Source organism: Onychostoma macrolepis, chromosome 19, assembly GCF_012432095.1.
Source record: "Onychostoma macrolepis isolate SWU-2019 chromosome 19, ASM1243209v1, whole genome shotgun sequence".
Classification (NCBI taxonomy): Eukaryota; Metazoa; Chordata; class Actinopteri; order Cypriniformes; family Cyprinidae; genus Onychostoma; species Onychostoma macrolepis.
In genome coordinates this window covers 25,444,901-25,471,358 of record NC_081173.1, presented here as the reverse complement: position 1 = coordinate 25,471,358, position 26,458 = coordinate 25,444,901, and the positions used below count along the sequence as shown (strand labels likewise).

The 26,458-nt window shown below is 35.8% G+C and overlaps 1 protein-coding gene across 2 annotated transcripts in view; it reads right to left on the bottom strand.

Annotated features, from left to right (window-relative positions):
* The window catches only part of trappc9 (trafficking protein particle complex subunit 9), a 224,263-nt gene that overhangs the window by 75,923 nt on the left and 121,882 nt on the right, over positions 1–26,458 (bottom strand). For both annotated transcript variants that reach the window (XM_058753279.1, XM_058753280.1), the window contains 2 exons: positions 16,198–16,340; positions 5,867–5,977 (listed from right to left, as the gene is read on the bottom strand). In XM_058753279.1, coding sequence (XP_058609262.1) covers positions 5,867–5,977; positions 16,198–16,340 — 254 coding nt within the window. The remainder of the gene's footprint in view (positions 1–5,866; positions 5,978–16,197; positions 16,341–26,458) is intronic.

Genomic DNA, 26,458 nt, shown 5'->3' with positions numbered 1-26,458 from the left:
TCAATTCAGCAGTTACAATTTTAACAATAAACCAAATTTAAATTGGTGAATTTAAAGATGCTTCTTCTCAGAAAAAGTTTTATCATGAAAACCGCCTGCCAGTTAACAGCTAATGTTTCAGTTAGCATACAGAGCATACTGTCAGCAGGCCAATTAAAACACTGCCACTAAAAATATTAAACTTAATAAATAAATTAAAGAAATAAACTAGTCAATCTCACTAACCAATTAGTCAGTTGGACGTCAAGTGAACCAGCCAACCAGTGTGACTCATGCCTAAAGCTAATGTTCCACAGAAATGTAATGTAAAATTAGATTTAAAATGACACTTTGCATAACTAAAATGAAATTTGCATTTAGGACAATTAAGACTTTATTAAATTGACTTTATTTCTTAACCTAATATACAAAGATGGATTTTGTTTAACGTGTCCATCTTATTATCATAGCATTTTAATGCAGTTTCTTGACATTTTTCATCATCGATGTACAAAATATGCAAAGGTAAAACCTCAAACACAACACACACGTGCAGCTGCAAAGAAACAAACACACACATCCCTGTTCTTCATCAATAGCTGTCAGTATCAATGCATCTGGACTCAGTCAGACAGAGGGTGTTATCATTCTATGCATGAGCGCTACAAAGGAAAAAACTAAAATTAGACAGAGAGAGAGAGAAGACAAAGCACCACTGAAACAGACCTCTAATGGTTGAAGGACAAAAATCAAACACACATAGACAAACAGAAAAATAATTAAGCTAAAATGAATTAAATGGTTAAAGACATGCAATCTGTGGGACACATGAGCCATTTATATACATGCACTGTAGCTGCAACCAGTTTGCATGATTTTTTTCAAGCAATTACAGCACTACATCAGTTTCAGTTTTATCAATATATATTGAATACATATTTGATCTATATATCTATCTAATCATTATATATATTCAGGAAGAGAAAGAAACAGATACAGAAACAGCATATATGCGATCAAGGCATTTTGCTGCAGTTGGAAAGTGTCACAGACTGTCTGTTCAAAGAGGAGAGAGAGAGGGTTATATTTAGCTCACGTGTGTGCTCTCTCCCGTGACTCTAGCAGCAGAAACACTGAGCTATTAATAGACCGCCTCCCCGTAACCCGCGGTTACCGGCACACACAGCATCACTGCGCCACAGCAGCACCGCATCACCCCACCCAGCATCTCAACATCACATTAACTCACTGTGTCATTCAATTGAAATTATAATTTTATACATTCAAAACGACACAATCCCTCAGATGAGTCCACAGAAAAGATGACAGGTTATTAAATCCCTCTGTCTGCAAGAGTCCATTCTCACAAATTCAAAATTATGTGTGTATGTTTCTCTACATTTTAATAGTGATGTGCTTATAAGCATAAAATTGTTTCTTTTTAACTGTGATAAAACTTTTTTTTTTTTTTGGAAAAATGTCATTTAATTTATTAAAAATGATCATTTTAAAAAATATATATATTTTTATTATTTAATTTAAAAATAGCTATAGACATCCAGGAGTGGACTCTGCAGAGCCAGCTATTCATTCATTCATATATTATAGTTTTATATAATATTATACCCAAATACCCAACATGTTTGTCCCTTGTTCTTGAATTTCTTTTTCACTGAGCTTGCAGCACATTCTGGAATTGCAATCTCTGTGATGATGAATGCATGCAATGCTGCCGTAGCAATGGCCTAAACAAGGTTTCTTAGTAGGCAGCATAATTGTACTCACTTTGCTGTCTGTTGGGATTTATTTTCCACGATGCCTTTAAATATTGCCTATATAGACATCTTAGGTTTTGAAACAGAGCTACAATAGAAAGATTCGGTTGCATCTTGAGACTCTGGGAAAGGGAAATACGCAGTATGCACGTGCACACACACACACACACACACACACACACACACACACACACACACACAGAGTAAAAAGGGAAAAGTGGCCCTTCATCATGGAGAAAGCACTTAGAGGCTTGTTGCTACAGCAACAGGCTTTTGTTTAAATTATGTGGGTAATGAAGAAGTTGAGCAGAGTTTGTCACACAAACACACAGACACTTCACAACAGAAGTGGAAAGAGTGCAAAAACCCAAAATGCACAATGTGTCACAAATACAGTGCCCTTAATGGTGTGTGTGTGTGTGTGTGTGTGTGAATGAGTGACTGGCAGTTCAAACAAGCATGCACACATATGATGTCATCACAAACACACTCACTGTTACTGTCATAAAGCCTGCTGGTTTTTCTAACACAATCATTTTGTGTTACCAGAAATCCACAGCTAATTTTCTTTTTTTTTAGGTGAAAGAAATACATAAATGAAGAAGAAAGCCAACATTTTAAATGCCATGGATGGATGAATATTTTTACATTATTTTGTAGACGGGGTCAAAATTATTATTTTCACCAGAGATTTGGAGTCAAACAACTGACTTTAGAAAGCTGACAGCATCATTATATTATTTTAACACAGAAATTGGTAGGTCCATTAGTAGAATCTGTTGACTTTAGCAATCCATGCATAATATAAGATAGTTCAGAAATGGGAAAAAAAGTACTTCTCATATTTTCCCAAAGTTTGCATGTCTGTTACTAAAGATGCATTAAAGGTATCTTAATATCACTTCAAAATCAGTTTTTTTAAGGCCCTATATCATTCAGTTAGATATATCTAAGGATCTCAATGTGGTTCCATGAGTAAATTGTACACATACTCTGAGTATTTAAATATGCTGCATGATCTTCAAAAATATATATATATTAATTAATTAAAACATTTTTGACATTAACTTCATACTGTTCACACAATTTCTCAAGCTAAAAAAAACACACTCGTGCTTCTTAATAAAGATGAGAACATTAAAATCTATTCATTCTAACAAAAACTAAAAGTTTCTCAGATCATAATCCAACATCTAATATTAGATAAAATCTAATTAAAACTAATACCTTAAGAAGCTAAGTGAACACATAACATATTAATTTACTTATTTAATAAATAAAGATATCTAGATATGACAAAACTAATTTGACAAGAGAGATGTAAGTACTGTACTAGATTACGGAATGCTTTCTTATAATATTACTTTACAGGAGATAATCTGAAATACAATTAGGACTATTAGTTTTATTTCTCATTTCTCATTAAGACTTGGTTATTGTTTCTCCCTGCCTTGAGGACAATTTATATATTTTAAAAAATGGCACATCATATCCTTCTCTCTTCAAACCTTCAGACAAATCTGCCCAATTAAAGCTCTTATTAGAGTCAGCTGACTGAACACAGACAGGCTTGACTTCAACCAGACCGGCTCAATATGAACTTATTAAAAGTTTATGAACTTTATGACCTGAGTTAGTTATCCGCTCAAATATCCTGGCATATAAAAATGTGCAGTAAAAATCATGAACAATATTTGGGAATTGGGGGAGTAAATATATTATATATAATTATTTTGTATATATTATATAATTATATTTATATATTATATAATTTTGTATATAATTATATATTATATATAATTATATAATTACTTTGTTTTGAGAAAATGAAAAAAAAAAATTATATATATATATATATATATATATATATATATATATATATATATATATATATATATATATATATATATATTTATTTATTTATTTATTTATTTTTTTCATTTTCTCAAAACAAAATAATTTAATACATTTTATCCCTATCTCTGCTTGATCTATATTTTGTTTATGTCTGTTTATACTTCTGTAAAAATATAGATGGAAAAGCTATGAAGTCAAAGGTTTATGGTTTATCCACTGCTGAAGAGTATAAAATAAAATAAAATAAAATTTTGAACATGCAGTGAGGAAACATTCACAATAAAACCAAGAGAAATTCTTAATGAAATAATTGGGTCAATTTTGATGCTGTTATGTTGTTTTTAAAGCAGAATGGGTCCCTGACCAGTGCAGAAACACAAAATGCACCAGTAAAGGATTCAAGATCTCATCCGAATCTTAAATACAACAGCACTTCACCCAGAGAAACTCCAGCATATTCAGCTCTTACAGAAACAATCTCTCTCAAACAGAAAAAAGAGGGCTGAGGAGATCTAAGGCTCAGAGAAATCGATTAGCGAAGGTGAGCCCTCGCACCGCCGGACGCCTCATTGTCACGCCAGCGACCCGCGGATGACTGACAGGAATGATTGGTATGCAGCGAGGACAGTGTCGTCCTTTAAAAAACCTCTCCCTGAAAGCATTCATCATACAGAATGACAGAACGAGGCAGAGGAAAAGACACAGAACCACCACGAGATGACACATCTCATGTTATGAGAATAGATAGAAAGAATCAGTATGAAGAACTACACAATAACACATAACACACACAGTGCCATTAAAGGGGGGATACCCGATTTAGTCTTCCACGAGATCGATAACCAGTACACACACACATCGATCAGCATGTAGTCATTTATATTTCATCCTCCAGAATCAATTGCCCCGCAGCTTCTGGAACTCTGTAATCTGTTCATCAATTCTTTCTGATTCAGGTATCGGCCAAAGCAGCATGTTTCCCAATCGAGTCATTAATCAGGTGATCCATGGAGGTGATCGGGGGAAGGGGACCTCTCTCACAGGGCGTCAGAAGGGCAAAATGCAGCTCTATGAAGCACTTTACGGTGGCTACATTTCCAACTCGATGGGATTTTTATGCTTTTGGTGGACAGGACAGGGTAGAGAGAAAGGAAAGTGTGTGCTGCAGCAGTGACACAGGGTTCAAAATCAACAGGGAATCAAGAAAATTAACCATTAAAAATGTTGGAAATACAAGAAAATGCATTTAGCTTCAAAAATTTTGTAAGGTTTTTCAGCACCATTACTCCAGTCTTCAGTGTCACATGATTCTTCAGAAATCATTATAATATGCTAATATTTCTGCTCAAGAAACAAATTTGATCTCACACTTGCTTGGCTAGTGTTAATTCTTTAAAAAAATGAGGCAACAGGTATTATTATATCTAGAGGGATTAAAAAAAACTTACCCGAAACATGAAATTTAAATAAAATTGTATATAAAAAAGTATATATCTCTTGCTCTCCTTTATATTTCTCAAATCTAATTTAGCATTTTCAAAGACGTCACAACAGATTTAATGTCAATGACACCAAATACCATCCGAGCGTCTCCACCAATCACATGGCAAGTTTGAATACGCAAATGTAATTTGGGAGCTGCAGCATTGAGAAGAATTTTCAGTATTTCACAAAAGAAATAACATCATACGGGTTCAAAAAGACGCACGGGTAAGCGAATGATGGCTGAACGTTGATGTTTGGGTGAACTATCCCTTTAATAAATGACATGATAACATTTTCTGTTCATAAGTTATCGGCTTTCAAAAAAGAGTCAAATTTTAATCATGGTTTTTCTCATCTTAAACACTTAAGTAAGGCGGGGAATAAAACATTTGCGTTTTATCCTTCATTCCTTCAAACAAAAGCATGTCATGTGCTGAATCCTGTCTCCTTAAGTTTGCATTTCTCTGCAGAACTTCAAAAGAAGACCCTAAAGGCAATTTCAGAGAGATGCATCAAAAACCTGCTGCGATGTATACGCAGACACTGTAAGCGTGTGTGTGTCTGTCTCTCCGAAGCTCTATGAAAGTCAGAAAGTGTGACCCGCTGCAGCTCTGGTTCATGAGAGTAACTTTCATGAAATGGAGAGCTGTCAGAGGAGGAGAGGGTCAGGTAATGCCGTCTGACAGTCTACAGACTTCAATCAGCCAGACAGACGGCGTTACATCACGCAAGTGAAGGAGGAGTCCGTGTGTGTGTGTGTGTGTGTATACCTCTGACACTCGCTGGCGTGCAGCACCAGGTCTTGGTTGTTCTTGGCAGACAGCGTGAGCTCATGTTCTGTAGAGTTGAACACATCCAGCAGTAGATGACATTGACGAGTACTGCAGAAACATGGAGAAAAACAAACCGAGGAAGCATTAATGAAGTACAGAACTCACACTTCATTTAATTATTAAAGTTTGAATGCAATCTCTCTGTCCTCACTCAAAGAAAAAAAATCAAGTAAAACTTGTAAATGTGCACAACTGCAGCAGGACTTTAGACCAATGAGATTTCACTGTGGGTGGGGTTAGCACAACACAACAGGGAGAAGGTTTTGCTGAGGTTCACTTGTCTGTCATAGTTGGTTAGGGCAAAGAAATCATATTGCGCTGGACAAATTGATCAAATTAAACAAGATATTGTGAAATGATTTATAAAGAGCAATATTTAGAATATATAGAATTGTTATTGTATTTTTGTAATTACTTCATTGTAATTATTGGTTTTATTTTGATTATTATTTTTATGTAAAACAAAACACATATTTTATGCAATATAGACTAATGTTAAAAAGCAAGATTTTTTTATGGAAGAAATAAATATATCTATTCATTGAAAAAAATATAAAAAATAAATTTTACTTTTTTTTTTTTTTTAAATAAATGCTGCTCTCCTCAACTATTAATCAAAGAATCCTGAAAAAAGAAAATGTATCATGGTTTCCAGAATAATATAGGAAACAGGAATAAATTACATTTTAAAATATATTCAAATTGAAAACAGGTATTTTAAATTTAAAAAAAAAAAAATTATATGCACCCTTGGTGACTTTTTCAAACATAAACATAACATATTATTATAGTAATGTATATATAAAAATATCTACAAAATTAGCTTGATTTAAATAGTTTTAATATTAATTCTGGCATCAGTTTATACTACTGATACAAGCACACAAATAAATGTAAGTATACACACACACCAAACCAGATGGGCACAAGAGGTCATGCAGATGTACTTGTCATCTTCTGTCCAAACATCAAAGGTTAGCATCTCTTTCATGTAGTGAAAGCTTTGTGTTTGTGTGTGTGTGTGTGTGTGTGTGTGTTACCTGCATCTTTATTTATGGAAACTAATTCTTAAACCCACCACAGTAACACAATACACACAAATCAAATTCCGGCCTGCTTGTATTTTCTTCCCAAAGTCTGCTTATAACATTAGTCACGGTTTCTTGCAGCAAAAACAGTCATAATTTAGTTTTGGTGACTATTTTCTATCTTCATCTTCTCTCGCCATTAGAATCAAATAGCCTGTTTGTTTTTTGTTTGTTTTGTTTTTTGCATGTGCACTTTTAAGGATTAGTACAACAAATATTGTGCATCACATTTCAATGGAGCAAGAAAAGGCCAGTTTACCATGATATGACCTCTTTAAACCCCAGTGAGCAGAGATTTGGAATGATATGATGGCCGCTGTGTGACAACACACAAGCAGAGCAGTCAAGACATACAGTATCTCTCTCTCTCTCTCTCATTTCTTACAGTGATCAGTAGGGAATGAATCATCACAAGAGATGCTGCCAAGTTTTAAATAGCAGAGAGAAATTGAGAGCGAATGCCAACCAATGCTTACTCAACACCGAGCATCCCTCATTCTCTCGCTCTCCATCAATCTCTCTCAACTCATGAGCAGATGCAGAAAGTTTTCCCGCAGCAGAGTCCAATGACGTCACCACCGGAAAACACTGAGGAACGTTTCATGAATTTGACCCCATTTACTGACTTAATTCACATTCTGGATCTCATCAAAAGAAAGAAAAAATGGCTTGCAATCATGATCTTTCTTCGAAATAAACATCTTTTTTGTTCAGCCCATTCGCTTTTGGTTGCTCACTAGAGGTTTCGAAATATGAAGGAGAGATTTTCTGCAAAGCTGCTTCAAAATAGCATGGATTGTGAAAAGTGCTTTACAAATAAGCATGTAAAGCACTTACAGTAGAAGTCTGTGGAGAAAGACGCTGTACTATAAATGCAAAAAAATAATGTACACACCATTTTGACAGCACAGCCACAAGAAGATTATACTTGTTGACCGAATGTCAAAGAATTGCTAACACTGGTTGTGTAAAGTAATATCCGATGCAGTCATTCCCTATGAATCGAACCCATGACCTTGACTTTGTGAGTGCCATCTATTGTTTGAGCTACATGAAAGCAACAATGTAAGAAAAAGAAAATAATGAAAATATCAATTACTACTACTTCTTCTTAACTACTACCACTACCTAGCATTTAAATACACAGAAATTTACAACACTTTCCAAAATGGGGAAAAAAAAAGAAAAAAAAAAAGGTAATAATGACTTTTATCTCACAATTCACAAGTCAGAACTGAGAAATATTAACTCAAGAGTTCTCACTTTTCCTCACAATTTTGAGTGTACATATTGCAATTTAAAGTTTATATCACACAATTCTGATTTTTATAACTAAATTTTTTTTAAATTAAGAATAAAGTCTAAAAACGTCTAAAAACAGCTAAAAACAATACTGATGAATAATTAATATATCCAATTTAATATTAATATGAGTTGCACGTTTCTGCTTCGCTCCATAGACTTCCATTATAAGTGAATTAATGCACATGTTTAAGCTGTATTGAACCCCAAACAATCCTTTACAGCACTGGATTTGTGGAAGATAAAATGTCATGAAGACTGTAGCATTCTTTTATTTGGCATTTGAATGCTTTCTTTCCTACGGAGTTCTTCATTTCACCACACCCGCTCACACCACACCAGAGATAAAAGCTTTTTTAAGACAGGTTGTTTTTCATTTAATGGTCCTCCTGTATTATTTGTGTGTTAAGTGTGTCTAAAAGCAATGGCGAAGTGTGTGTTGTGGGCATGTGTTAATGGTGTCTGAGTTTAGTAATTAAACTGTTGCTTTTTACAACATCCTGTTGAATTTACTTGGTCACACACACACACACACGCTGTACATTTGTCCACACATAAGAGGTGTGGGTGTGAATTAGACACACAGACATTAGTCACAGACCGCTTTACGTGTTAGGAAAGCATCTTCCCACATCTTTAAGAAGCTTTAAAGAGAAATAGTCCAGGCAGACCAATGAGTATTCATCAGATCTGTGGTGTGGAACAGACCTCTACTCTGCCTGCATTATTCAGAGCAGACGATGGGCCATTTGTCTGGACCCACCGCCCAGAAATGTCTAGAAGATTTTTTTATTTCATCTCCTCAGAGGTAGTGAGCTGAAGAACTGCACCGCTCTCGAGTGGATCCTTCAAGAGGCTGTGAACATTAGTGTGTCTGAGTGTGTACGTGTGTAAATGCTTTCCGTTCCTATCAAGCCTGTACTGTATACATATATAATGTGTTATAGAATTTATAATGCCTTATAAAACACTGAATTTCATGAATTTTTTTCATAAATAATTAGCCCATTAACAAAACTCTACAATATTTACCCATTCATAGTTACTTAAAAAGTACAATCAAATACTGAATTATACTCTGTTACGTGCTGCGTTTGTTTTGTTTTCTTTTTCCCTCCTTCTTCCATCTCTACCAATCTGCTCTCTAGTCTGCCGTTTTTGCTATGTTACGTTACGTTCCAAGATCGCAAAACTCTTCAAGGTATATTCATGAATAGAGTTTGGGGACAAAAGTGTAAAAAAAATAAATAAAATATTGAAGCAATAAGCCTTTAGGCTGTTACAATTCAAACAATTGGTCATTGTTACTTTTAGGAAAACTCCAATATATATATATATATATATATATATATATATATATATATATATATATATATATATATATATATATATATATATATATAACAGATGCCATTAATACAGGTAATGAGTGGAGGACAGAGGAGCCTCTTAAAGAAGAAGTTACAGGTCTGTGAGAGCCAGAAATCTTGCTTGTTTGTAGGTGACCAAATACTTATTTTACCGAGGAATTTACCAATTAATTCTTTAAAAATCCTACAATGTGATTTTCTGGATTTTTTTTTTCTCATTTTGTCTCTCATAGTTGAGGTATACCTATTATGAAAATTACAGGCCTCTCTCATCTTTTTAAGTGGGAGAACTTGCACAATTGGTGGCTGACTAAATATTTTTTTGCCCCACTGTGTGTGTGTGTGTGTGTGTATATATATATATATATATATACAGTGAGGAAAATAAGTATTTGAACACCCTGCTATTTTGCAAGTTCTCCCACTTAGAAATCATGGAGGGGTCTGAAATTGTCATTGTTGGCTACTGTTGGTAATACACTAAGACGTCATGGTTTGAAATCATGCATGGCACGGAAGGTTCCCCTGCTTAAACCAGCACATGTCCAGGCCCGACTTAAGTTTGCCAATGACCATTTGGATGATCCAGAGGAGTCATGGGAGAAAGTCATGTGGTCAGATGAGACCAAAATAGAACTTTTTGGTCATAATTCCACTAAACGTGTTTGGAGGAAGAAGCATGGGGGTGGTAGCATCATGCTTTGGGGGTGTTTTTCTGCACATGGGACAGAGCGACTGCACTGTATTAAGGAGAGGATGACCGGGGCCATGTATTGCGAGATTTTGGGGAACAACCTCCTTCCCTCAGTTAGAGCATTGAAGATGGGTCGAGGCTGGGTCTTCCAACATGACAATGACCCGAAGCACACAGCCAGGATAACCAAGGAGTGGCTCTGTAAGAAGCATATCAAGGTTCTGGCGTGGCCTAGCCAGTCTCAGACCTAAACCCAATAGAGAATCTTTGGAGGAGCTCAAACTCCGTGTTTCTCAGCGACAGGCCAGAAACCTGACTGATCTAGAGAAGATCTGTGTGGAGGTGGGCCAAAATCCCTCCTGCAGTGTGTGCAAACCTGGTGAAAAACTACAGGAAACGTTTGACCTCTGTAATTGCAAACAAAGGCTACTGTACCAAATATTAACATTGATTTTCTCAGGTGTTCAAATACTTATTTGCAGCTGTATCATACAAATAAATAGTTAAAAAATCATACATTGTGATTTCTGGATTTTTTTAGATTATGTCTCTCACAGTGGACATGCATCTACGATGACAATTTCAAACCCTCCATGATTTCTAAGTGGGAGAACTTGCAAAATAGCAGGGTGTTCAAATACTTATTTTCCTCACTGTATATATATATATATATATATATATATATAAAACCAAGAACATAATGTAGTATACTGTATGTTAGACTTAAAATTCTTTAAAAAAATAAGATAAATAAATACATTAATTAATAAACGTGAAATAAAATGATTATTTAATAAAAATATTAATATAATTAAAAATATTGTATTTTAATAAATTACTATAAATACACCAATAAAAATATAATATTTATATAATAATCAACAATATTGCATTAAAATGTTAAGTATTAAATATTAAAAAAAAACAATATTCAAAAATAATAATAATAAAAACAATTATTATTAATCATTTAAAGGTATTGTATATAGAAATCAAAATTATAACGCACACATACGGGGACTCTCCATAGGCGTAACACACACACACACACACACACACACACACACACACACACACACACACACACACACACTCTCTATGGTTCATAATTATAACTCCTATAGTCTAACCTTAACCCTATAACACCTTTTTGGGATTTTTATAAGAATAAAGACATTACACACTCCTTTTCTAAACCTGTTGTCCTCATAGGGATGTAATGAGGTGTGTTCACATTTAGTGCTGCTATTCTTAGAGCGCCCGAAGCCAACAGACTGCTGAATATTTCACACCCATTCACCACAAGCAGAACTTTGCATTTCTATGTGCCGCTGTTGTTCTTGGCCAGTGTCCAGTTTGCTGAATGAAACTTTCTTGGCCTCGTGTGGAAGAATGAGCTAATCATAATTTGAGGTTTACGGCCATTGCTTGAATAAATAATTTTCAGAATGAGGCACACAGAGCAGTGCTGAGGAAGCTACTTTCAAACTGCAGCCGAGCTAAAATTTTCTCATAATTTATAGCAGCACAACTACACTGACAGTAAAGCCATATATATATATATATATGTATGTATATTAGAAAGTAGAAAGTAGTTTACCTATAAGTTACTTTACAGTTCAAGATTACATTGAATAAAGATGTTTAAAAATACATAAACTAACACTAAATGTGACTAATAAAAAAAGACTCATTTACAATATGGTTTTAAAAACAGTATAATAATATGAATAATAATAATAAAAATAATAATAAAACTAGAAAGAGTCACATATTTTAATATTTATTTTAACAAAATATCTAAACACAATATTTCACTATTTAACTAAAATAATATACATTATTTTAGTTACATTTGATCATATTTATTATTTGTATTGTTGTTGGTTATTATTATTATTATCATTAATTAAATATACATTGCTATAAACCGAGGAATTAAATACACATATTTTTACACCAAATATTCCTAATAAAAAACTGTGATAAACAGTAATATTCAGCTACTTTAATGTTATTATAAGATTTATTTATAGAACAAACTGACTTGCTAAAATGAATCAAACCCCTAACATTTGAAAAAGATGCATTAAAAATATTTTTCTGCATAGCTTCTCAAAAAATGAGCTTGTTACTGGATAAACTAGACTATTATTAAACAGCTGAGTTACTGATAAATGCAGAATGTTGTAGAGAGAAATGCTCAGAGAAACGCAGTGTGTGTGAACAGCCGATCTATCCGACAGAAATGATAGATGATCTAGATGACTGAGACAGCAGATATTATTACAGCTAATGAGTCACTTCAAGTGGTCATTACTAAGGTGGGATCAGTCTCTCTCTCTCCATCCATCTCCATCAGTCTATCCCTCTCTCCATCTCTCTGTCTCAGCAGCAGTTAGTCATATCCACCTCTGCTCTATCACACTGAACATCGGCGTTCAGGTCGACTAGAGCAGAGCGGCTTCTTCACAAATGACCTTTGTGGCTGTATTCATTCAGCAGATGAGACCTCGCCCTTAATAATGTAACTGAGCACTCATTACCATTACAGGACAGTGTGTTTGTACAGTATGTCATGTTGTAAACGACCTAAATGGATGGACGGTGAGGTTTCAGAGTGCTCTGGTGTTGTTTGATGACACAACCGCAATCTATTATTTGTCTTTACTCTGTTTAAAGTGATCATATTCCATCTGAGATAATGACAGGTTGCTTTATTGCTTTACACTAAAAACAACAGCATCACAGTATCACAAGTAAAACTTTCAAACTTTTTTGAAAAATGTTTATATTTTATATGTTTATACATACAGTGAGGAAAATAAGTATTTGAACACCCTGCTATTTTGCAAGTTCTCCCACTTAGAAATCATGGAGGGGTCTGAAATTGTCATCGTAGATGCATGTCCACTGTGAGAGACATAATCTAAAAAAAAAAAAATCCAGAAATCACAATGTATGATTTTTTAACTATTTATTTGTATGATACAGCTGCAAATAAGTATTTGAACACCTGAGAAAATCAATGTTAATATTTGGTACAGTAGCCTTTGTTTGCAATTACAGAGGTCAAACGTTTCCTGTAGTTTTTCACCAGGTTTGCACACACTGCAGGAGGGATTTTGGCCCACTCCTCCACACAGATCTTCTCTAGATCAGTCAGGTTTCTGGCTTTGAGCTCCCTCCAAAGATTCTCTATTGGGTTTAGGTCTGGAGACTGGCTAGGCCACGCCAGAACCTTGATATGCTTCTTACAGAGCCACTCCTTGGTTATCCTGGCTGTGTGCTTGGTCATTGTCATGTTGGAAGACCCAGCCTCGACCCATCTTCAATGCTCTAACTGAGGGAAGGAGGTTGTTCCCCAAAATCTCGCAATACATGGCCCCGGTCATCCTCTCCTTAATACAGTGCAGTCGCCCTGTCCCATGTGCAGAAAAACACCCCAAAGCATGATGCTACCACCCCATGCTTCACAGTAGGGATGGTGTTCTTGGGATGGTACTCATCATTCTTCTTCCTCCAAACACGTTTAGTGGAATTATGACCAAAAGTTCTATTTTGGTCTCATCTGACCACATGACTTTCTCCCATGACTCCTCTGGATCATCCAAATGGTCATTGGCAAACTTAAGTCAGGCCTGGACATGTGCTGGTTTAAGCAGGGGAACCTTCCGTGCCATGCATGATTTCAAACCATGACGTCTTAGTGTATTACCAACAGTAACCTTGGAAACGGTGGTCCCAGCTCTTTTCAGGTCATTGACCAGCTCCTCCCGTGTAGTTCTGGGCTGATTTCTCATCTTTCTTAGGATCATTGAGACCCCACGAGGTGAGATCTTGCATGGAGCCCCAGTCCGAGGGAGATTGACAGTCATGTTTAGCTTCTTCCATTTTCTAATGATTGCTCCAACAGTGGACCTTTTTCACCAAGCTGCTTGGCAATTTCCCGTAGCCCTTTCCAGCCTTGTGGAGGTGTACAATTTTGTCTCTAGTGTCTTTGGACAGCTCTTTGGTCTTAGCCATGTTAGTAGTTGGATTCTTACTGATTGTATGGGGTGGACAGGTGTCTTTATGCAGCTAACGACCTCAAACAGGTGCATCTAATTTAGGATAATAAATGGAGTGGAGGTGGACATTTTAAAGGCAGACTAACAGGTCTTTGAGGGTCAGAATTCTAGCTGATAGACAGGTGTTCAAATACTTATTTGCAGCTGTATCATACAAATAAATAGTAAAAAAATCATACATTGTGATTTCTGGATTTTTTTTTTTTAGATTATGTCTCTCACAGTGGACATGCACCTACGATGGCAATTTCAGACCCCTCCATGATTTCTAAGTGGGAGAACTTGCAAAATAGCAGGGTGTTCAAATACCTATTTTCCTCACTGTATATTATATGTATATATATATATCTTTGCAACTGCACAAAGAAGCAAAATGTCCAAATTTCATCTTTTTTTAAGTTAGATTTAAAATTAAGTAAGTTTAAATAGCAAGAATAGTGTTTTAGGTATCAAAGAAAAAAACACTAAATTACAACTGATTTTTGTGAAACCTGTGTAACAACATAACTGGACTTAGAAAATGCTACAAATGTTTTTGTAAGAAACCATAAAGGTGCAAATATGCCAGTAAGTGGAGGAAGTGTAACAGATGCATACATGATTTCACAATTAAAAACACCTTAATTTTTTATGAAGTCATTCTGAATTGCAAAAATAGTGTTCAGAAAGGGATAGTTTACCCAAAAATTAAAATGATGTCATTAATTACCCTCATGTCGTTCCAAACCCGTAAGACCTTCATCTTCGGAACACAAATTAAGATATTTTTGATGAAATGCAACAGCTTTCTGACCCTCCATAGACAGCAACACAACTGACACAGTCAAGGCCCAGAAAGGTTGTAAGGACATCATTAAAATAGTCCATGTGACATCAGTGGTGCAACCTTAATTTTATGAAGCTAGAATACTTTTTGTGCACGAAGACAACAAAAATAACGACTTTATTCAACAATTTATTCTCTTCCATATTAATCATTATTGACATATGTTAATGAGAGTATGACGCATGTGTGTGGTGCTGCGTTGTAATGTAGAACGTCCATCTCTCTTAGTTCACCATCTGTATATTCTGGTTCAAATAAGTAAGTCATCCTCTCTGTCAAAATCTTCAGACATGTTTACCAAGACTGTTTCATGTACAGCGTGCATCTTCCTTTGTTTGTAAATAAGATGCAGCACATCAGGGTTCTACATCAGAACACAGGCTCCTGTGTCAGCAACATCACACGCATGTGTCATGGTACTCTCATGAACGCGTGGCAGAGACCGAGACGGAAAAGGAGAAATTGTTGAATAAAGTCTTTTTTTGTTTGTTTTCTTTTTAGTTTCATAACATTACGGTTGAACCACTGATGTCGTGGACTATTTTAACGATGTCCTAGCTACGTTTCTGGGCCTTGACTGTGGTAGTTTCCTTGCTGTCTATGCAGGGTCAGGAAGCTCTCGGATTTCAACAAAAATATCTTGATTTCTGTTCTGAAGATGAACGAAGGTCTTATGGGTTTGGAACGACATGAGGGTGAGTAATTAATGACAGAATTTTTATTTTTGGGTGAACTGTTCCTTTAATTGTAGGTGTCAGATAAAAAAAAAAAAAAAAATACACTAAATAGCAAGAAACCCTGGGTAACAATATAACTGTCCAGTAAAAAATGCTACAAAAAGCTAAATATGGTGTGTTGAAGACATGTTGCAGGCAGAGGCTTGCCTCTCGAGTATGGAGTAAATGTATTGTTTGATACCTGGTGGCAGGTAAAGTGCTGACTCGTGTGAAGAAAACTGAAGGCTCAACATCCACTCTGACCCCCAGACTGAGCTCGCGGTAGTACCCCTCCACCTGACCGGCCCCTCCGCTGTATTTAAAGGTCAACACAGCCTCCAGCGTCTACAGAAAGACAGACAGACAGAGAGAGAGAGAGAAAAAAAAAACCCACATCACTGAAACAGAAACAGACCAGAATCATGGAAGCACAGACCAATTCATTTACAACTGAAGAAAGCAAACCAGTGACACACAATCATAAATCCTGAATGGCTGCTTATGATCACATGACCTTTAAAAGGAACATTAAAGGATCGGCTCACCCAAAATAGAAAAGAGTTTTTGTTTACTCATAGCTCACATCATTGTAAACTCTTCACGCTGGTCTTTTTCATACCATGAAAGCATGCAGAGGCTGTCAATCTCCAAGGATAACATGAAAGCACCGTATTAGTAGTCCATGTATCTTGTGTACTGCCCTCAGTCATTTGATAGCTTTGTATGAGAGACCCAAATAAGATGTTATGACTTCAAAAGACTTGAAGTGTAGTGCATAAGATATATTTACTGTTTGGTACTTTTATGTCCTTCATGGAGCTTGAAAGCCACTGGTCTCTCTCTGCTTCAGTTGAATGGACAAAAAGCAGCTCTGAAATTCTTACTTTATGTTCCACAAATGAAGGAAAGTCCAGTTTGTAGGGTAAATCAATTGTGAAAAACTGCAAATTTTCATTGCCGGTACAAAGTACAGAATTCTGAGAAACAATGTCAGAACTGCAAGACATAAACTCTCATCTTAGAATTTTGACATTTTTTCTTGCAAATCTGACTTTATATCTCAATTCTGAGTTTACATTTTGCAATTATGTTTTTTTTTTTTTCTGCCTTCACTGTAAAAAGTGATGTTGTGATAAAAATATAATAGGTAATTGAGACTTCTCACATTTCTGACTTTTTTTCTTGCTATTCTGAGTTTATATCAAATATGCTATTATTTTATCTCACAAAAAAGTCTGAATTGTAAGATATAAAATTCTGGCTTTTTCTCACAATTCTGAGTTCACAATAATGAATAATAATAAATAAGGAAAAGCTAATTGTGATCTTTTACCCCATGTTTCTGATTTTTTTTCTTGCAATTCTGAGTTTATATCTCACAATTTTGACTTTTTCCTTCAGAGTTTACATATCACTATTTTTTTTTCCTTCTTTTTTTTCAGCCATGGAACAAAAAATAAAAAGGTAACTGCAATTTTTATTATTTTTTTAAATTTCTGACTTTTTTCATCTCTCACTATTCCAGAGTTTTCTCTTGCAAAAAAAAAAAAAAAAAGTGTGAGATATAAACTTAGAATTGCAAGAAAAAAAATTGCAACTCTCTTTCTTTATCCCATGTTGATGACTACAAAGAAGTTAAATATTAGCAGAAAAGAAAGTACCAAAGATTAAAAAATAGGATGAAAAAACAGAGGAAGCCCTGGTAATGAAAGAGTGAATACAGAAAGAGGAGGAGAAGCTGAGTCAGTCTGGGGGCTGAGAGAAAGTGTGTGTGTGTCTCATCTTGGCCTTCTCTGCATCACTACATATTGCCAGAACTGCAGATTCTTCCAGAACAAACTTTCCCATTTTCCCCATGCCTCTGTAATCTCTGTAATCTACTTAAAAGGGAGAGCATCATGTAAACATTATTTAAATGGTTAAAGTGCATTTCCTGCTTAAAAAAGCAACAGCGAAACCTTTTAAAATTCCATCATCGCTGTCACTCATCTTGCCTCGTCTTACCAGACCTCACCAGAGCAAACGGTTTAAAATAGAGTGCCATCTCATCACGCAAATGGAGTTCAGAAGTGTAATCGGTGTGCAAAAACCATCAAAACAGAAAACTGCTTTCATGCAGATGCACCGTCAGACTGCTCAAGGATTGGATTCTGGCCCACATTATTACATATCCTGGCCAAGAACATCCCACTAAAACAGGTGATGTAAACATCTGATGTAAACATGGATGTTATACGTGAATTTTAGGCCTGGGAAAATCAAAATCACACTCTATGAAGGGGCAAAACAGAACATATATACAGAATACGTGTAAGAGAAAGACAAAATACAGCTGCACAGTGTAGACAAAAAGAAAAAAAATGTAATTAATAGATGAACAATCAAAATATAAAGATACGGCAAACAGATATATCTATTTTATCAACCACTCAAAACAAAAAGACTCGTTTCCCAGCTGACTGATGAAATTCTGTGCACAGACTCCAAGAAACGGAGTGTGCTATTTTGAGGAATCTCATAATTTTGGTGTAAAAATAACCATTTATAGGGGATATTTTCACAGATTCATGTCCATACGAGATGTGAAACAGGAACATCACAATCTCAGGGCGAGAAAGATCCGAGCGGCAGAAGTTTTCCAGCAGGGCTTGATCTTAAGAGATTTTCTTAAATGAAGGGCCGACAGCATCACTTCTGAGTTTGAGAGGATGAGGAGGCAATAAAAATACAGAATGAGGACAAAGATAGAAAGGAAGAGATCTAAAGGGAAGACAGATCTCATTGGCCTCATTATTATGACGGCCTTCCGCGCCCTGCGCAGACCTCTGGCTCTGAGAGAACAGAAAAAGAGTGTGTGTGATGCTTTCTAGAGAGAGAAGACGACAAGCGAGTGTGTGTGTGTATTTGGGTTTGTAGGGTTTTCCTGCAGGGCCCACTGGAGTGATGCACATTCACCCTCCTGTTGTGTGAAACCTCACCCCGTTCAATCGCTACGCTCTACTGAGTGTGTGTGTGTGTGTGTTCGCTGAGAGCTGCCGGCCTCCAGAGAGATGCTATTTCAATCACACAGAGAGCTAAAGATAGAACAAACCATAAAGTGAGAGAGAGAGAGAGAGAGAGAGAGAGAGAGAGAGAAATATGTGCTGACACAGTGAATTTAATAGCCTGCTTTCTGATCACCCAAGAGTATCTATACTGACGCTGAATGAACTAATGAAGAAATAAATTAATGAATTATTTAAAAATAATTCAAATGTACAAATTAAATGAGTGTACAAATTAATGAACAAACAAACTAATGAAAGAACCATCAAATAAACAAATGAATGCACAATTGAAAAAATAACTAACGAACAAACACAGGAACAAACAAATAAATTATTGAAACAATATAACTAACACACGAATGAATAAATCAAATCAACAAACAAATAAATGAACGAACAGATTAATAAAATAATTATGATAATTAATGTGCTAATTACAAAACCAATGCATGTACAAATGAATAAAGGAACTAGACAATGAATGAAGAAACAAACATGTGAGTGAATGAATGAATGAACAAACAAACGAATGAATGAACGAACAAATGAACAAACAAGCGAATGAATGATAAAATAAATGAGTGAATCAACAAATGGAAAAAATACTGAATTCAATAAATCAAACAATGAATGAATGAATGAAAATGAACAAATCAATAAATGAATTATAAAAACACATAAAATATGTAATATATAAAAATTTGATTCAATCTAATGAATGTACCAATAAATTAACTAATGAATAAACAAATGAATGCACAGAAGAAAAATTAATGAAGAAAAAGAGCAGATGTATGAATGAACAAATAAATGAGTGATTTAAACTCAATTAACATTTAACATTTAAAAATATATATATTTATTTTCATTTTTGTTTGAGCTTATATGTCTTCATATTCATAACAGTCTGAGTAATTCTATGTCTCGAACAGTAAACTTTCAAGTGTCAGCTTTGTGAACATATGTTGATTATGTATCTAGTCAGAAAGACTCATTGAGCAACCTTTTTATTTTGGATATGTCATGTGCGTCCCCCTACCAAAATGGAGGGGGTGCTTGAGAAGGGGTTAAAGAAACAAACAAATGAAAATGAAAAAAATAAACAACTGAATGAACTAACAGATAAATTAAAAAGAATCAACAAACAAAGATTGAATGAATGAAAAACAAATACATTCAATAAGAGGCATCAACAGGAAAGAATAATGAGCAAGCAAATGAATGAACTAACTAACGTACTGAACTGAACTGTACTGAAAAGAAATCTTGTGTGAAACGAGATCTTCAGTTTTCATAAACACACAGCAAAGACCTTTGGGCTGAAATGGATGAATGTAGAAGAGCTCCAGCGGGAGCATGAAGGTGATCACTGCAGATTCACCTCAGAATGCCCTAATATCACTGCTGCACCTCTGCAATATTAACCGCAGAAATATTCTGCTCATGCAAACACAGACGTTCGTTTAACCCTTCTGAAACACCCGCTGCCCCTCAGTCATGTCCTAACGGTTATTAAGACCCCAGAGTTTTACGGCTTACAAGAGGAGGATGTAAAATCCAATACACTTCATAAAGATCCCTGACATTTTAATTTACATCCTCCTTACAGACCATTACTAGAGAGAGAGAGAGAGAGAGAGAGAGAGAGAGAGAGAGTCCTTAATGCTTTTGCAATATTGTACTCCAATAGTCATGCTAACAAAGCAGCACTGAAATGAAACAGAACTAAATTGAGATAAAAGAGAAAGTTAAAGAGTTAATAGACTGGATACAGAGAGCGGGGTAGAGAAGTAGTCCAGGCCATTTTTATGTGATATCAATTTCACGTGACATACAGTGTATATATACACATATATATATATATATATATATATACACACATATATATATATATATATATATATATATATATATATATATATATATATACATATATATATATATATATATATATATATATATATATATATATATATATATATATATATATATATATATATATATATATATACATATATATATATATATATATATATACATATACATATACATATACATATATATATATATACACACACACACACACACACACATACATATACATATATATATATATATATATATATATATATGTAGCAGAATTAAATTGCCATCAACTGATCTGTTTGTCCAGCGACCATTCAGTGTAAGTTCATATAAACTCTAAGAAAGGATATTTTCATGGTCACAGAAAATACTTTCCTAAGTATTTATGCATTAGAGCATGTAGTAAGGATCGAAAATCGTAAAGGGACATTAATTTGCAAGGCAGAACCAGAAACTCATGTAATTTGTGCACACAACTTTTATTAACTAACACACAACTAATCTAAACAAACAAACAAACAAACATACATAAATACACTCATGCGTATATACAAAAGGGGAGCTAAAGTGGATGAATGAAGCCATTAGAGAAATCAGAATGCAGTTATGGAAAGAGTCAGTTAACCACCTGAGTAAAACCATCAGCGCCGTTTATAACGGGGTCTATAGCTTATACTAAACCTCTGTTTAGTTTAGTTAGATGTACCATACTTGCACTTCTATGGCTGTTGGCGTGTGTCTGGAATGCAGTCTCGGATGAAAAGTCTTGATGGTTTCAAGGTTTTGGACTCGCGATCAAGTTCTTTCGGGTTGAAGAGTGATGAATTCCAAAGATGTTATTCTGGCTCTGAGGTCCGAGGAGCTTTGGTTGAATGGAAAGACAAGGCCGCAAGGCCTGGCGCAAGACTTAAGGGTCCAGAAGAGTTCTAGCTCACATCCTTCTAAGATTTAACAGAACCGAAGACTGAGATATGTTGGAGTCCACCAGGCACGCCGGTACCGGCCCAGGCTCTCCACACGGGCAGCAATCCGGAGATTTGGCAGTAGAGCTTTTGTAAAAGAGAGCGCAAAGGCGGAACTGTGCGTGAGCCCTTTAAGGTCTGCGAAGAGTCACACCTCTCAGGATGGGCTTGACCAATGAGAAAGGCTGAATTTTCAAGCGGGAGTTTGGAAATACTGGGGGGTTTTATGACCCTTTGTCTGAGAGCATGGTAATTTGCAAAGGGGTTGGATTGGAAGTTGATATACAAACTATTAAAGATTCTTAGGACACTAATACGTTGTATAGGTATCGACATGTAATATTCACTCTCAATTAGATCATCCGAAGACGAATTGATAGAGACCAGACATGGTATGAGTTAAAATGATATACTCGATTCTGATTGGCTGGCAGGTGTTGATTAAATTTGTTTAACTGCACAGGTAGTTCCAGGTCAGTTTAATCACGTTCTATATTAATGCGCTTCCTATAAACACTGGTAACCATAGTAACATACAGTTACAGTTGAATAGTAATACAGACAAAAATAACCGTAATTTTCCGCTGCGCGTCGGGTGGTTCTTTGCCTCCACGTTGTGCATTCAAATCGTTTAATGCACAGCTAGCCGTTGATTATCCCGTTTATGCCATGGTCATTTGCCAGCATTCACATATTAGAGACGTTAATAATATTTGCGCTGCAATATTTGACCGTAACGATAAAAATTACGGTTATTTTAGTCTGTATTACTATTCAACTGTAACTGTATGTTACTATGGTTACCAATGTTTATAGGAAGCGCATTAATATAGAACGTGATTAAACTGACCTGGAACTACCTGTGCAGTTAATCAAATTTAATCAACACCTGCTAGCCAATCAGAATCGAGTATTCAGACAGACCATGGCATAATAATATATATCATATATCAATAGTATTATATCAAGAATATTATGGATACAGTGTGTACGAAAGACCGAAAAGAAGTGAATTCTCATGTTTTACAGCCTATTTCTCAGATAGCCTGAACAGACGTGTGTGTGTGTTTGTGCATGTGGTCAGATCCTGATAACAGCAGGTTATCAGATGTGTTTATCAACACTTTCATACACAGTGTGTACGAAAGACCGGAAAGAAGTGAATTCTCATGTTTTACAGCCTATTTCTCAGATAGCCTGAACAGACATACGTGTGTGTGCGTGTGTGTGTGTGTGTGTGTGTGTGTGTGTGTGTTTGTGCATGTGGTCAAATCCTGATAACAGCAGGTTATCAGATGTGTTTATCAACACTGGTCTCTAGTGACCTTTATGTTGTAAAAGCAGGTCTCTATGGCATCAGGTTACCCTGACACACACACACACACACAAACAGAGATACACGCAGGTTTACCAGAAGAAATTCAGTGTCAATTCAAGCTACCGATTTCTAATGTCAGTGACCAGTGACCAATGTGGATGTGTCCAGCATACAAAACACAAATTTCCAGTCTTCAGTGTCACATGATCCTCCAGTAATGCACACAATTTCGTTGTGTTGCAGCTTGTTGTTGTTGTGTTGCGCTAATTTTGTTGTGCTGTGGCTTGTTTCCGTTGTGCTGCGCTAATTTTGTTGTGCTGTGGCTTGTTTCCGTTGTATTGCGCTAATTTCATTGTTGTAGCTTGTTTCCATTGTGTTGCAGCTTGTTCCTGTTGTGTTGTGGCTTGTTTCCATTGTGTTGTGCTAATTTCATTGTGTTGCAGCTTGTTTCCATTGTGTTGCAACTTGTTTCGTTGTGTTGTGTATAGAGTTGGGTATCGTTTGAATACCCATTGTGTTTCATTCATGACAGATGACAGCTGCTCTCTTCAGTTCAGCGGCAGCGCGGACGCAGCTTAAATGTTCAAAGCACACTTGTGTGATCGTACGCTGCACGGACGAACCAAGTGATCACAACATTGTGATCGCACATGGGCTGAGGAATGAAACAGATGAAACTGATGAATCGTTGTAATTTAGGAATAGAATCAAGTTGGTGTTTGAATCGTGTTCGCAATCTTTAATGATCTATTAAATTAAAGTGTTTTGTCATGCTGGTTGTGGCTCTCTTGCAACATGTTTAGCTATCACAGATAATATACTTAGCTTTTTAGGCTTCTGATCACAAATGTAGCCCAACTTTGGAGCACTTAGATTAGCGAGCAAGGTCCTGGCAGATCGCTACGTCTGGTCCTCACAGATGAAGAAAAAAAAAAGTGCATAGGAATCGATAGGTGGAATCAAAATTTTAATTTGACAAGTATCATCCGATTCCTAAGTATCCGATTCTGGAATTCTTGTTTCCATTGTGTTGTGGAGATTTCGCTGTTTAGTGGCTTGTTTTCGCTGTGTTGTGCTAATTTTGTTGTGTTGTAGCTTGTTTCCGTTGTGTTGTGCAATACTGGGCCAACATACTTCAGAGATCATGCTTATTTGCTGCTTTTTCAGGATTCTAATTATTAGAAATTTCCAAAATGCACAGATTTCAAAAAATCTTTTGTAGCATTATAAAAGTATTTACTGTTGCTTTTGATCAGTTTAAATGTATCCTTGCTGAATAAAAAAACATTCTAAATAAAACTCCTTAAGTCTAAAGCAGAAACGTCTGCTAGAAACTACAATACAGTTCGGTGGTGTGTGAACAGGGCATTAGAGTTAGCTGTTTCAAATACGGGTTTCAAATGTTAACCCTAACAATGAGTAATAATAATAGTGATGAAGCAAACCAAGCATATTCAAACCGGTGTCTCAGTGACAGTCTGCTGTTCTACACACATTGTGACACACTGACAGCCAAGAAACCAGCTGTTCATGCACAACACACACACGCTGGCATCCATGTAAAACACAAACAAGCCAGACTGAGCCATCCATCAAATCACACACACGCATGACTGAGTGTGTGTGTGTGTAAGCATATGGAAATCTGTTCGGTCTGGTTGGCCAGATTACACACATGGACTGAGACGCACACGGCATAAAAATACACTCAAAGCCACAATCAGCTATGATATCTATATATATTCATCACTCTATACACTCTTTTTTAAATGTTTCATTCTAACATACAGTATATACTTGCATTTAAAATAATATGTTTTTATTTTAAATAATTCATTAAAAGAATCAGCTCAATTCATTGTGAATCGGACTACACTGCTTGTGCTGTATGTTTTCTATTGGGTGCAACTCAATAATTTTATTTTATTTATATTTTATTTCATGATACACAACCTTTTTATCTCATTAAATGTGTGTTTCATTTCTTGAGGGCCGATGCCACCCATATAAAACTATGAAAATGCCACCCTCACCAGTTGCTAAGATACAATTGTGTGCTTTGTGCCACTGTAGGCACATAAAAGTTGAAACAAACAAATAAATACACACAAATACACAACTGTGTGTGTGAACTTTCTAACACACAAAACCCCACAAAACTAGTTCTAAATAAAACCGTGTACTCATACAGTACACACACACACACACACACACACACACACACACTGCAGCACTGCACAGTGTTGCTAGCATTTCCATGGAGATGCAGATGGTGCACTCAGAGTCTCGGTGTAGTTTCACTGTTTATTTTCAGACCCAACGCTTTTAGTTTTCGTTTAACGTCTGTCTTAAATGGCCTTCCGTCTCTTGATTGGCTAAAACAGAAATGCGAGTAGGCATACAGGTGCATCTCAATAAATTAGAATGTCATGAAAAAGTTATTTCAAAAAGTGAAAATTTCATATATTTTAGATTCATTGCATGTAAAGTAAAACATTTCAAAAGTTTTTTTGTTTTAAATTTGATTAGAGCTTGTAGCTCATGAAAGTCAAAAATCAGTATCTCAAAATATTAGAATATTTACATTTGAGTTTCAATTAATGACCATCTTTACAGTATAAATTCCGGGTATCTCTTGTTCTTTGAAACCATAATAATGGAGAAGACTGCTGACTTGGCAATGATCCAGAAGACGAACATTGACGCCCTCCACAAAGAGGGTAAGTCACAGAGGGTCATTACTGAAAGGTGTGGCTGTTTACAGAGTGCTGTATCAAAGCATATTAAATGCAAAGTTGACTGAATTTGAGTAGGAAAAGGTGCACAAGCAACAGGGATGACCGCATGCTTGAGAATACTGTCAAGCAAAGCCGATTCAAACACTTGTGAGAGCTTCACAAGGAGAGAACTGAAGCTGGAGTCAGTGCATCAGGAGTCACCACGCTCAGACGTCTTCAGGAAAAGGGCTTCCAAGCCACTTCTGAACCAGAGACAACGTCAGAAGCGTCTTACCTGGGCTGTGGAAAAAAAGAACTGGACTGTTGCTCAGTGGTCCAAAGTCCTCTTTTCAGATGAAAGTAAATTTTGCATTTCATTTGAAAATCAAGGTCCCAGAGTCTGGAGGAAGAGTGGAGAGGCACAGAATCCATGTTGCTTGAAGTCCAGTGTGAAGTTTCCACACTCTGTGATGATTTGGGCTGCCATGTCATCTGCTGGTGTTGGTCCACTGTGTTTTCTGAAGTCCACAGTCAACACGGCCATCTACCAGGA